The following is a 14,571-nucleotide window of genomic DNA, read 5'->3' on the forward strand; positions in this document are numbered from 1 at the left end:
AGACAGTTTCGGACCACCTTTTAGCAGCGTCGCAGATATGTTTGAGGGAGCTTTAAAGCTACAATTTATTAAATTCAATTAGTATTAGATTTTATATAAATGTATTAAATACCTTACAATGTTGGTCTCTTCTGTTTAACTACTATCCTGTCTGCCAACAAGTAAACTTTTAAGAAGGTATAACCCTTATTAGAAACTGAGATTCGTAGCCTCTTCCTTCTTTGCCTTGTGTATAAGAATGGATTGAGTGAACAAAATTGGGTATAATGTATCATGGTATAATTGTGATGTTCGGCTATCACCGACGTGAACTGAGCAGGAGTGTCTGTCACTGCATTGATCTGTTAGGCAGAGGCGTAGTGCCCCTAACACCACCCATATCCTGATAATGATGCGGCGAATTGTTTCATACAGCTTCTCGCTCCCCACTTTTAGAAGTCAGCCAGGATACCATCCTTTTCAGCAACCTTACTGTTTTTCAGCTCGCTGATTGCCTTCATAACCTCCTCCTGTGTTGGTGGTTTCACAGCTTGGCCATCACTCACAATTCTTATCCTGTAGCAGCTGATCTTCGTGTTTACTTATCTATTCAACAGCGTCTGGAAATACTCTTCCACCTGGCTGTTACCGTCATTTTGTCAGTAAGCAGGTTGCCAGCATTATCATTGCACATCACAGGCATGGAAAATTCGTGCACCTGACTGTTTTGTAGAAACTCCGTGTGTCGTTGCTGTGGTGGACCTCTCCCCTGGACCGGCAAGCACGTGCTCTTCGTACTGGCGTTTTTTAGACGGTGGGTTCTTTTTCCCGCAGCTCTACCAGGACGAATCAAAAATATTCGCACAGAGTCTCTGGGATTCCTCGCATTGGAATCGTGTGAAAGAATTCTGCAGAGGATTCGTACAGAATACCTTGCTTATAGAAGCAGGATTCTTATAGGAGAATTCAAGAGTTGAGGGATAGCTATAACTCGGTACGGGAATCGCCTGCACCATGAAAAAAGAATCCACTGGATTCTAAAAGCAGGAATCCTAGTCTCTCGATTCTTTTCTCTGTTCTGACGTGTAGGCGCAGTAAGCTACTCATATATATTGAACTGTTGAGATCCTATCATTTATATCAGCTTATTTGACACTTGCAATTTTGTTTGTAATTAACCCTATACTGCAGAAATAACTATCTGCAGAAATATAAATGGGTGGCAGACGATGAAACCGCTGCATTGGCGATAAAGATGCACAGTGGCACTCATCAGAATGTGGAAAGTACTCTTCCGGGTTCGCTGAAGGATGGTCAGTAAAAAATCAAATATTCACGCTGCGCCAGATCCTCCAAAAAGTCCATGAATATAGAATTCAACGCACAATTATTTCATTGATTTCAAAGTTGCGTATAATACCATCGACCGTAAAATCATGGCTATTCTAACCTCGCAGGGGACTTTGTCAACGTGATGCTCCCTCATGTGGGCTGTTCAACATGCCGCTACAGGATGTTATGAACGCAGCAACACACAGGCACAATCTTCAGCAAATCTAGTTAGTTCGTCTGCATTGCCGATGAAATGAATATTGTCGATGGAGCAACATCTGTGACTGAATAAACTAAAATTCGTCCAAACTAAAGTACCGAGAACCCCTAATATGACGCAAACGCTAAAAGATGGTGACTCGGTCCTAATGACGAGTGAGTTTGTTTTGTTTCGATCGTGCATCGAACCGCAATGCTACCCGTTCTCCCCGTACTCGACACTCGACAATGACTGGGTCGAGTCAAGTTGCACGACATAGAGCCCATAATTATTCGATGTACTGTCCTTATAACGCTAATGTCTCTTGAGTAGATGCCGTTTTTTGTGTTAATATATTGTCATGAGAATATTGCTGACTGGGGCCCCTAATCTCAAAGGCCCGGTGGGCCCTTTGACTCCCAGTCCGCTCCTGTGCTACAATGCTAGCACCTCTTTAGTGACTAAGTGAACGTTCATTTAGTCATTACAGAGTTACTAGCATTGTAGCGCCGTAACTACAAAAGATACAGCAAAACTTTATTCAGCAAAATTCTAGATAACTAATTCTACAAATGTCGCATATAAACCCCGCACGCTTGTATGTTCGAACCATAATTGAAGAACCAACCTTTGAAATGAAAACAGATTTTTTGCAATAACAATTACTGATTCGAGGTTAGGGATACACAATTGTAGGGTAGCGAACTTGCCCTGTAAAGAGGCGCTCATTGGCAGACTTGATCCTTGCTTATCGATGGACAACGCAGCCGGCAGTTAGAGTATAGGAAAACTACGCGGCTAGTGCAACGATTCTATTGACTTTATTTAGCAGCACAGGTCAGCCAACATTCGGACACACGACGACTGGTTTGTTAGACTAGCACCGAGGGGCAAGACACTGTTGAAAATATATTACTTTTCTCAATGGAAATATTTTTTCAACCTTAATATATTGACCTTTCCCACCCATAATATAACCTAAAACCCTATAAAGTTACATCTATTTATACATTTATAGAGCTTTAACAGGGCCTAATATATTAATATATATGATAATATTATAAAGTGTCTTGCCCCTTGACTAGCACTGAGATAAGATATGACAACTGGCTTCTTTGTCTTGTTTTCAGCAAACTTTCGATATTTTTAAACGCTGCCCGAAACACAGTTTTAGCAAAGTTATGTTGTTCTTGACAACACTGCTGAGGTTTCTTTTTGTGTTTTTTCATACGTGCAAAACAATCCAATTCGGCCAATCAGCGGCTGGTCTAAAATGGTCTAATAATCTGCTACTAGTTGACATGTCACGGCTCAGGGCCAGCATAATACCTCAAAGTTAGCTGGGCAGCAGATCCCAATGGTTGTGGAAAAAACAGTTAGAAGCCTTGTTTTACCTACTTTGAAATTTTTTGACGTAGGACTACGTCTTTGTTTACTATACTGGGTAGCGCTTTGTGAAAACGAAAATAGAAGTGTAACGTTTAAATGAAAGATTTCCAATTCTTATAAATTCTAAACTACTGAACGAAACACAACTATTAATATGTCGTTGGATAGATAAAATGTCCAGAAATTTTATAATAAGATACTTACAATAATCTTTTATACGCTTAATAGTGAAAATGTTTGTAAAGCTTCAAGGTCAAATTTCGTTAACACGGAAGGCAAGCGGGGGTAGTCTGTAATGATAGCTGAAAGTAAAAGCTTTTCAGTGCAGGATACAGTAAATCGATGATGCTAATCTTCATGCCTGTTGCCATCAGGGGTGTGAAATCGCCAAATTTGATGATATGATATATGATGATGATATATAGAGTAAGGAGGGGTAAAAGTGCGATGCGGGTAAAAGTGCGATTCAATGATTTATCGGTGCAGATTCCGAGTAAAATAACTACATTGGCATGGATTGGTGACTACTATGACAACTTGAATCTAACGTAAACTTTGGTTGCTTACGAAGCATAGTTGCTGAGTTATGTGCAAATATTATTTTGGGGCGGTTTTGATATAATTTTTCGTTATACGGCAAATGCGATATCAACAGGAGGATATTACTTGTTGAAAATTTGTAGCAGAATTTTACATCACTCACATATCTGTTTTGAAAACACGGCGAAAAGAATTTACAAAATATATTTCGCTTTTCCGTAATTTAATCTAACCCCGTCAAGCGTTTAGCGGGGTAAAAGTTCGATTCACGGACGGGGCAAAAGTTCGATTCATGGACTATAAAAAATTCATGCCTCCAAAAACACCCACATGCCAAATATGGTTCCATTTGATTAATTAGTTCTCGAGTTATGAGGAAATTTGTATTTCATTTGTATAGGAGCCCCCCCCCCCCCCCTCCTAAAGCGGGGAAAGGTTTCAATGCACCATAGAAAACATTCTTGTCTCCAAAAACACCCACATGTAAAATGATGGCTGGTAAACGGCTGAATAACGCGTACCGTCGGTGCCTTGTGCACGTGTAGGCATAAAAGAGACCCTACAGTGGGTCATAGCTTCTTATTCAGCAACTCCTATTCCTACCTCCTCGTGGTGCCAGCCGGGATACGAGCAACTTTGGTGGAGATCGGGTAACCAACCCCGGTGGAAGCCAAGGTCGTATGCTCACAGGAAAGGAAGGCTCTTTCGAGCTTCGTTGGCCCTCCGGCGAAACAGGGGTTTGGTGTAGCAGGCTTTGCAAGCCCTCACCACCAAAAATACTAAAGCACGGAACGAAGAACAAATAAATTCTTACTGGAACAATCGGAATAGACTCACGCGACGAAAAAGGACTATGGATTGGAAATTGGACGTGGAACTGCCGATCTCTCAACTTCCAAGGGAGCACTCAAGTGCTCTCCGACGTATTGAAGAGCCACAAATTCGACGTCGTAGCGCTGCAGGAGGTATGCTGGAAGAGCTCAACAGTACGTACGTTCAGAGATGGACATACCATCTACCAGAGCTGCGGCAACACACACGAGCTGGGTACAGCTTTCATAGTGATGGGCGAGATGCGGAAACGGGTGATTGGGTGGTGGCCAATCAATCCTCGAATGTGCAGGTTGAGAATCAAGGGCCGATTCTTCAACACAAGCATCATCAACGTGCACAGCCCTCACCTCAGAAGTACCGATGATGACAAGGATGAATTCTACGCGCAGTTGGAGTGAATACGACCGCTGCCCAAAACATAATATCAAGATCGTCATCGGGGATTTCAATTCTTAGGTCGGCCAGGAGGAGGAATACAAACCGGTGATTGGAAGGTTCAGTGCACACCAGCGAACCAATGAAATGGGCCTAAGACTTATCGACTTTGCCGCCTCCAAGAATATGGCCGTACGTAGTACCTTTTTCCAGCACAAAATCCATCCCAAGTACACCTGGAGGTCACCAAATCAGACAAAATCACAGATCGACCACGTTTTGATCGACAGTCGGCACTTCTCAGACATTATCGACGTCAGATCCTATCGAAGCGCTAACGTTGACTCGGACCACTACCTAGTGATGGTTAAGATGCGCCCAAGACTCTCCATTGTGAACAACATTCGGTACCGACGCCAGCCTCGGTTAGATCTCGCGCGGCTGAAGCAGCCAGACGTCGCCGCAAACTACGCGCATTCACTCGAAGCTGCGCTGCCGGAAGGGGACGAGCTGGACGAAGCCCCTCTCGAGGACTGTTGAAACACTATCAAAACAGCCATCAGCAGTGTAGCGGAGAGCTCCATTGGGCATGTGGTCCGGAATCAGCGGAACGATTGGTTTGACGATGAATGTAGGAGGGTGATGGATGAGGAGAACGCTGCGCGGGCGGCCAAGATGCGCAGTGCCAAACGTCAGAACGTGGAAAGACACAAACAGAAGAAGATGCAGCGAAACCAAATCTTTCGGGAGAAAAAGCGCAACCTGGAAGAACAGGAATATGCAGAGTTGGAGCGGCTGCATCGTTCTCAGGAAACGCTGAAGTTCTACCAGAAACTGAACGGATCCCGCAAAGGCTTTGTGCCGCGAGCCGAAATGTGTCGTGATAAGACTGGTAGTATTCTGACGGACGATCGTGAGGTGACCGATAGGTGGAAGCAGCACTTCGACGAACACCTGAATGGCGCCCAGGCGGAAAACCATGGCGGCGGGGAAAGCGATTTCGACGGTGCAGCAAACGGGGAAGAGGTGCCAGCCCCAACGATAGGCGAAGTTAAGGAGGCCATCTTGCAGCTAAAGAACAACAAGTCAGCTGGAAAAGATGGCATCGAAGCGGAGCTTATTAAAATGGGACCAGAAAAGCTGGCCGTTTGTCTGCACCGACTAATTGTTAGAATTTGGGATACGGAACAGCTACCGGAGGAGTGGAAAGATGAGGTTATCTGCCCGATCTACAAAAAGGGCGACAAGTTGGACTGTGAGAACTATCGAGCGATCACCGTTCTCAATGCCGCTTATAAAGTGCTGTCCCAAATCATTTTCCACCGTCTATCACCAATTGCGAATAGATTTGTGGGAACTTATCAAACCGGCTTCGTCGAAGGTCGGTCTACAACGGATCAAATATTTACACTGCGGCAAATCTTCCAAAAGGGCCGTGAATACAGAGTTCCCACGCATCATTTATTCGTTGACTTCAAAGCCGCCTATGATACCATCGACCGGAAAGAGCTATGGAAAATGGTGGACGAGAACAGCTTCCCCAGGAAGCTCATCAAACTGATTAAATCTACGATGGAAGGTACACAGTGCTGTGTTCGGATTTCGGGTGGATTGTCAAGTTCATTCGAATCACACAGAGGGCTTCGTCAAGGTGATGCGTCTTTCATGCCTGCTGTTCAACATAGCGCTACGAGGTGTTATGAACCGAGCGGATATCAACACGCGGGGCACGATATTCAACAAATCTAGTCAATTCGTCTGCTTTGCCGATGACATGGATATTATCGGCAAAACATCTATGGCGGTGACTGAATAGTACACTAGACTAAAGCGCGAAGCAGAAAAGATTGGGTTAAAGGTAAATACGTCTAAAACAAAGTACATGCTGGCCAGCGGAACCGAGGCCGAACGACACCACTTGGGCAGTAGTATATTGATCGACGGCGATGAGTTTGAGGTAGTCGGTGAATTTGTCTACCTTGGCTCACTGGTAACGACGGACAATGATACCAGCCGTGAGATTTAGAGGCGTATTATCAGCGGAAGTCGTGCTTACTATGGGCTCCACAAGCAATTGCGGTCGAGCAGACTAAGTTCTCGTACAAAGTGCACCTTGTACAAGACGCTTATTAGACCGGTTGTTCTCTACGGGCATGAAACATGGACAATGCTCGAGGAGGACCTGCGAGTGCTCGGAGTTTTCGAACGACGAGTGCTAAGAACGATCTTCGGCGGCGTACAGGAGTATGGAGGCGGAGGATGAACCATGAATTCGCACAGCTCTATGGCGAACCCAGTATCCAGTATCAAATCCGGTAGGAACAAGACGACCAGGAGCGCAGCGAGCAAGATGGTTAGACCAGGTGGAGCGAGATCTGGCGGAGAATACCCGGTGTCCGAGGAATTGGAGAGCAGTAGCCCTCAACCGAGTTACATGGAGAAACTTTGTTCAACAGGCTTTGTCTTAGGACGGCAAGCCACCTAAGTAAGTAAGTAATGTAAAATATTGTTCCATTTGCTTGATTAGTTCTCGAGTTATGAGGAAATTTGTATGTCATTTGTATGGGACCCCCCCCCCTCCTAAAAAGGTAAGGGATCAATTCACCATAGAAAAATAATTTACCTGCAAAAACACCCGCATGCTGAATTTTGTTCCATTTGCTTGATTAGTTCTGGAGTTATGAGGAAATTTGTATTTCATTTGTATGGGAGCCCCCCCTCCTAAAGTGGGGAGGGGTGAATTGAGACCATAGAAAAAATTCTTGTCTCCAAAAACACCCACATTTAAAATTTTGTTCCATTTATTCGATTGGTTCCCGAGTTATGCAGAAATTTGTGTTTCATTTGTATGGCAGCCCCCCCTTTTAGTGGGTGGAGGGATCCCTAACCATCATAAGAACCTTCCCTGGTCCCAAAAACCCCTAGATGCAAATTTTCACGCCGATCGGTTCAGTAGTTTTCGATTCTATAAGGAACATTCGGGCAGACAGACAGAAATCCATTTTTATATGTATAGATCTGTATGGGAGCCCCCCCCCCCCCCCTCTTAGTGGGGCGAGGGAAGTTCAACCTGAGTGAAAAAACAAATTACCCCACTAGCGGGGCAAAAGTTCGAATACTGCGGGGCAAAAGTTCGAAGCTCGAATCCATGAAATTAGCACAACAGCAGCTAACAAAACCATATTATCTCCAATCTGCGTTATGTTTTGGTAAGGAATACAGCCCGGACTCGATTATCCGGGTGCTCATTTTTATTTTCAGCCCGGATAATCGAATCATCATTTTTGGTACAAAATTTTTTTTGGTATGTCAAGTTTTTTGACTTTTAGGCATCAGAAATGTTTTATTTATTATCGATCTATCTTCCCAAAAGTCAGAAAAATCCTTTCTTACGATTTTTTCCACTGATGATTTTTTTTGGTCAATATTAAGTTTTGTATGTTATGTTTTTCAATATTTAGGTATTATAAATGTATTTTTATTATTGATCAATCTCCCCTAAAGTCATAAAATTCCTTTTTTGCCATTTTTGTACTGATGATTACAATGATGATGATGATGATGATAATGATGATAGTGATGACGATTTTTAAGTAAAAAAAACTGATTTCATCATCGCAGCATTTATTTTTGTTTTTTCGCCGATAAAAGGGATATAAGAAAGGAATTTTGTAGCTTTAGGGAGGTTAATCAATGCTTGCCTAGTTGGAATCATCATGTAGCATGAAAATTATAACATTTGGGCACAGACAAACAGACATAACACTGGTTTTCCTTTCATCGTACCGATAAAACCGTCATTTCAAATTTGGGCTTAGTTGGGAACGTCTCCGTTTTGGTCAAAGTGGCGCTTTTTGACGAAAGAAGGAGAATTCCCCATAAAAAATACTTGCTACTTCGAGGGACACCCATATTGCTATTTGATATTTGGGAATGTCGATCATAGATGGTGCTAGTGTTCAGGCTAAATGTGAGGTACGATAATTTTTGTTGATTTTTCTTCCAAGAGTTACGTCTGTTTGTCTGTGATTTGGGTTTAAAATAAATCAGCGATAAAAAAAATTTTTTTTTTTCACCCGGATAATCGATTCTAAAAACCCGGATAATCGAATCCCCGGTTAATCGAATCCCCGGATAATCGAGTCCGGCCTGTATTTACAATTGGCACCTTTCCTATTTTGCGCTGGTGAATTGCAGCCTCCGTTAGATCGAAACTTTTCCAAACCTTTGTTTTTTGTTTCATCAGCGGAAAAACATTGTTTTCCTTCGGCCAACATCTGTAGAGCACACAGTTTTCTGCAGATCTTCCATTTCCAGTATCTGTAATAAAGTGACTAAAGCTTTATATAATTAGCTATACATTTTTGCCTCGTTCATGAATCGAACTTTTGCCCCGTCCGTGAATCGAACTTTTACCCCGCTAAACGCTTGACGGGGTTAGATTAAATTACGGAAAAGCGAAATATATTTTGTAAATTCTTTTCACCGTGTTTTCAAAACAGATATGTGAGTGATGTAAAATTCTGCTACAAATTTTCAACAAGTAATATCCTCCTGTTGATATCGCATTTGCCGTATAACGAAAAATTATATCAAAACCGCCCCAAAATAATATTTGCACATAACTCAGCAACTATGCTTCGTAAGCAACCAAAGTTTACGTTAGATTCAAGTTGTCATAGTAGTCACCAATCCATGCCAATGTAGTTATTTTACTCGGAATCTGCACCGATAAATTATTGAATCGCACTTTTACCTGCATCGCACTTTTACCCCTCCTTACTCTATAGTATAGCATCCTTATTAAGGCAAATGGTGCCTCAAAAGTAAACAAAAACAGAAATGGTTTATTCGTTTGGCATTGAAAAACGTGTCTTGGATGAGAGCTTTCCGACGACAGAGAATAAATAATATTTTACAACTACTAAAATTCATTTACAAACTTTATTGGCAATAATAAATCCTTATTTCAGTTCTAGATAAAATATCTAGAGCTTCAAAAAAAATTGTGTACAGTGAATATCTATGAACGTTTTTGTTGACTATTTTGGAATGTATTTCATGATGGTAAAATTAAAACAAATAAAATAGATTAAAATATACGTTCAGCACCTGTGTTTAACATCTAAATGAACATGACCGGTTTACATAATTTGTGTGTCATTTTATGTGCCATCCAAATGTATTATATTTTAACGGAAATTTTGTATGTTACAGGTAATATTTTTTCTGCTACCCTCACTGATCTTTTCGAATAAGTGTATGACTAAGGTAATTCTACAGCATATAAAAGTAATAAAATGCATTATACGCAGTATTTTTTCTTGTTTTAAAACATGCTGTATTATAATTCTAAAATACCTTACAGTTTTGCTCGATTAAACATGTACTGTACTTTTATATTACGCAGAGATATAGAAATATTTGAAAAAATATATAACTAATCACGCATTTGGCACTGTTTTGCAAATAGGACGAAACTATAAAAACAATGTGGTGTAGTCAATATCGTGACAGCAGCAATTTTTTGATTTTTGGTATTATTACATCTCAACAATACGTTGTTCTAACGTCTGCCAGTACCAAAGGGTTGGAACAAAATACAGATCATTTTTATTAATTAATGCAGACTTTAGCAATACTTGTAGCCATTTGAATTTACATGCATGTTAATAGAAACTATATTATAAAAAAAATTCAGACTTGTCACGGTTTTGTAATTGAAGGTCTAACAGTATAAAAACACTACTGCAACACCCTTTGTTCAGCCTATTTTGTCTTAGTTCTGTACGACAATTGCAACCTTAGACATGTGCATCAATCAGGTCGTGTAACTCGTTTAATCAAACGTAAAACTAGTTAAATCTTAATAGAACTTCATTGCTATCAGCGAAAAACATAAAACATTCAAACTAAGTTTTGCTGATTGTGAAATCCATATTTTACCAGTAGCAGTGTACACTACGTTACACATCTACTGAGTCATCTTTATAGAAATTCGATTCTCGGTTAATGAACGCTTTGTTTCTCGACTTTTGGAGGCCTTCAACTAATGTCTCCTGAAAATAAAAAAAGAGAAAAACAATGTTAGTACTAGTATTCAAAAATGATAAAATAGTTTAGCCATATCATATCATGCAATCGCGTCAAACAATGATCAGAGGAAATTGTTATAACTCAAGTAACAATTCCGAAGCCGCTTAGCTTTATTTGAATTTTGTAAAGGTTTTATAGCGATAAAAATCATTCCCTCTGGTCTTATTATGGTATTACACAATACCAAGATGATAAGAGACAAAATGCACTTTCAATTAGCTATAAGCCATAATGAAATTGTTACTGAAGTAAATTTATTGTGGTTGATATTACCACTAAAATTAGTTAGTTGTACCATATCTCTTATAAATTTACTACAAGTGCCCCAAATAACAATTTTAAAACCACTTTATTTTATTTGAATTTTATAAAGGTTATATTGCCGTATTCATCATTACCTTTGGCTTCATTATGGTATTACGCAATATCAAAATGATATGAAAATATACTTATTACTAGTTATAAAACCATAATTAAACTGTTGATAAAGCAAATTTAGCTTCGTCTACTTAAGTGGCTTGTCGTCCTAAAACAAAGCCTGTTGAAAAAAGTTTCTACAATTAACTCGGTTGTGGACTACCGCTGTCCAATTCCTTGGACACCAAATTACTCTCCGCCAGATCTCGCTCCTCCTGGTCTAACCATCAAGCTCGCTGCGCTCCTGGTCGTATTGTTCCTACCGGATTTGAGGCAAACGCCATGTTTGCAGGGTAGTTGTCCAGCGTTCTTGCAACATGCCCTGCCCATCGTATCCGTCCAGCTTGAGTCATCTTTTGGATACCGGGTTCACCATGGAGCTTTGCGAGTTCATGGTTCATCCTCCGCTTCCATTTTTTTATATGGATATTATCACAACGACCAGAATTTTGATCTATTGTGATCTTATCCAGGTGTTATTCCGCACTTCCTTATTTATGCAGTATCGCTATAGAGTGAGCGAACTGCTTATTATCCGTGCTTAAGGTGTTTGCACCCCTTGTTTCTTTCTACGCTTCTTACTACTATTCAACCAGTCTAGCTCTTGAGCCAGGAAGTGCGAGGACTAGTTATAATTCGTCCTTGGACAAGAGGCTTCCTTCGTACCTCGAGCAAGTATCATTCTTATAACCAGCCCCGGCAAGAGGTTCAATCATGGTCGGTAATGCAGAGTTCAGTACAATGTGTGTGTGTGTGTGTGTGTGTGTGTGTGTGTGTGTGTGTGTATGTGTGTGTGTGTGTGTGTGTGTGTGTGTGTGTGTGTGTGTCTGTGTGTGTGTGTGTGTGTGTCTGTGTGTGTGTGTGTGTGTGTCTGTGTGCGTGTGTGTCTGTGTGTGTGTGTGTCTGTGTGTGTGTGTGTGTCTGTGTGTGTGTGTGTGTCTGTGTGTGTGTGTGTCTGTGTGTGTGTGCCTGTGTGTGTGTGTCTGTGTGTGTGTCTGTGTGTGTGTGTCTGTGTGTGTGTGTGTGTCTGTGTGTGTGTGTCTGTGTGTGTGTGTTTGTGTATGTGTGTGCGCGTGCGTGCGTGTACGTGTGTGTGTGTGTTTGTCTTTCTTACTACTTTTTGCATTACCAATTTCATTCCTAGAACCAGGTGGTGGAACAAATTATAATTTGCCCTTGAATAAGACGTTTTATTCGCACCCCAAGCAAGTACCATTCTTATAACTTGCCCTGGCAAGAGGCTTCATTATTAGTAAATGCAGAATTTAGTAGGAAGGATGTAATCGAACCAACGACCACTCGCTTGCCCGGCAAACTTGCGGCCACAGGGCCCCCATTTATTTTTATTTCAACCGGTGGTTGGTTCGCCCCAACCGAAGATCGTTCTAAGCACTCGTCGTTCGAAAACTCCCAGCGCTCGCAGGTCCTACTTGAGCATTGTCCGTTTCATGCCCGTAGAGAAAAACCGGTCTAATAAGCGTCTTGTACAGTGTGCACTTTGTACGGGGCAATTACTCGACCGCAATTGCTTGTGAAGTCCATAGTAGGCACGATTTCCGCTGCTAATACGCCTCCGAATCTCGCGGCTGGTATCATTGTCCGCCGTCAACAGAGAGCCAAGGTAGACAAATTCGTCTACTACCTCAAACTCATCGCCGTCGATCAATATACTACTGCCCAAGTGGCGACGGCCGGTTTCGGTTCCGCTGACCAGCATGTGCTTTGTTTTAGACATATTTACATGCATATTTACATATTTACATGCATTTTTGCATATTTACATGCATATTTGGGTTAAAACAATCTTTTCTACTTCGTGCTTTAGTTTAGTGTACTGTTTTACCACCGCCACAGATGTTCTGCCGATAATATCCAAGTCATTGTAAAACAGACAAATTGACTAGATTTGTTGAAGATTGACCCCGCGTGTTAATATCCGCTCGGTTCATAACACCTTGTAGCGTTATGTTGAACAGCACGCATGAGAGGCCATCACCTTGACCAATCCCTCTGTATGAATCAAATGAACTTGACAATCCACCCGAAATCCGAACACAGCCCTGTGAACCATCCATCGTAGATTGAATCAGTTTGATGAGCTTCTTGGGGAAGCTGTTCTCGTCCATGATTTTCCATAGCTCTTTCCGGTCGATGGTATCATATGCGGCTTTGAAATCAACAAACAAATGGTGCGTGGGAACTCTGTATTCATGGTCCTTTTGGAGTATCTGCCGCAGTGTAATTATTTGATCCGTCGTAGACTGACCTTCGACGATGCCGGCTTGGTAAATTTCCACAAATCTGTTCGCAACTGGTGATAGTCGGCGGAAAATGATTTGGGACAGCACTTTATAGGCGGCATTGAGAACAGCGATCGCCCGATAGTTCTCACAGTGCAACTTGTCGCTCTTTTTATAGATCCACTCCTTCGGTAGCTGTTCCGTATCCCAAATTCAAACGGCCAGCTTTTCTGGTCCCATTTTAATAAGGTCCGCTCCGATGCCACCTTTCCAAGCTGACTTGTTGTTCTTTAGCTGCATGATGGCCTCCTTAACTTCGCCTATCATTGGGGATGGCACCTCTTCCCCATTTGTTGCACCGTCGAAATCGCGTCCTGCTGGCCGGTTTTGATAGTGGATTCGGCGACACATGCAAACGAAACGAGTGCAAAAAGCTACTTTTTCTGATGCTTGATATACTAACGGTACCGGATAACCAATCGAATGCTGATACGTGTAGTGTGGGAAGAACTTCAAAACCACGGTCAAAATAATCAGCGGAATGGAAGTATTAAAAGGATTAACATTGTACAAACTAATCATCTGGCACGATCAGGAAACATGAAATGAGTGAAGAATAGATTTGAGGACGAATCAAGATTTTATTCTAAATAAGTAATTTCAGCTCCGAGTATGGCTGCATTTGGAGTCGCATTGACAATTTAAGTATCTGCTTTCTCTTTTATTTATTCATTTGATTATTTCTCAAGTTGTGTCAATTTATTTTTACGAGTATTATGTACTACAATAATTTTGGCAGTTGGTTAGTTTGGCGCTATTACCTTGGCCTATTGCAGCTTGACTTGTAGTTAATGCCATAAGTTCATTCCAGAGGGTCCGGAGCATCACTTAACTTTTATTAGCATAGATACTCCCAACGATTATAATGATATATAGGGGATCAGGTATCAGCATTTTTGGCTCGAACATCACGTTCCTCACAATCATGTGGATGATTTATGCCTTGCCTGTCTCATCATTTACCTGATGAGGACGGGAAAGAAAACAGGAGGAATAGGAAGGGGTGGATGAAGAATTTGGACAAACACAAACACATACATACCGAGAGATTTTTGTACCCCCGAGGGGATACTGCAATCCTTGGTAGTTAACTTATCAATAGTACACCCC

At 41.6% G+C, this 14,571-nt stretch overlaps 1 protein-coding gene across 4 annotated transcripts in view; it reads right to left on the reverse strand.

Annotated features, from left to right (window-relative positions):
* Positions 1–9,602: 9,602 nt before the first annotated feature.
* LOC128737158 (F-actin-uncapping protein LRRC16A) overlaps positions 9,603–14,571 on the reverse strand; it is a 162,101-nt gene continuing 157,132 nt past the window's right edge. For all 4 annotated transcript variants that reach the window (XM_053831732.1, XM_053831731.1, XM_053831730.1 and 1 more), the window contains one exon: positions 9,603–10,707. In XM_053831732.1, coding sequence (XP_053687707.1) covers positions 10,615–10,707 — 93 coding nt within the window. In that variant the 3' untranslated portion in view covers positions 9,603–10,614. The remainder of the gene's footprint in view (positions 10,708–14,571) is intronic.

This window comes from Sabethes cyaneus, chromosome 2 (assembly GCF_943734655.1).
Source record: "Sabethes cyaneus chromosome 2, idSabCyanKW18_F2, whole genome shotgun sequence".
NCBI classification, from domain to species: domain Eukaryota; kingdom Metazoa; phylum Arthropoda; class Insecta; order Diptera; family Culicidae; genus Sabethes; species Sabethes cyaneus.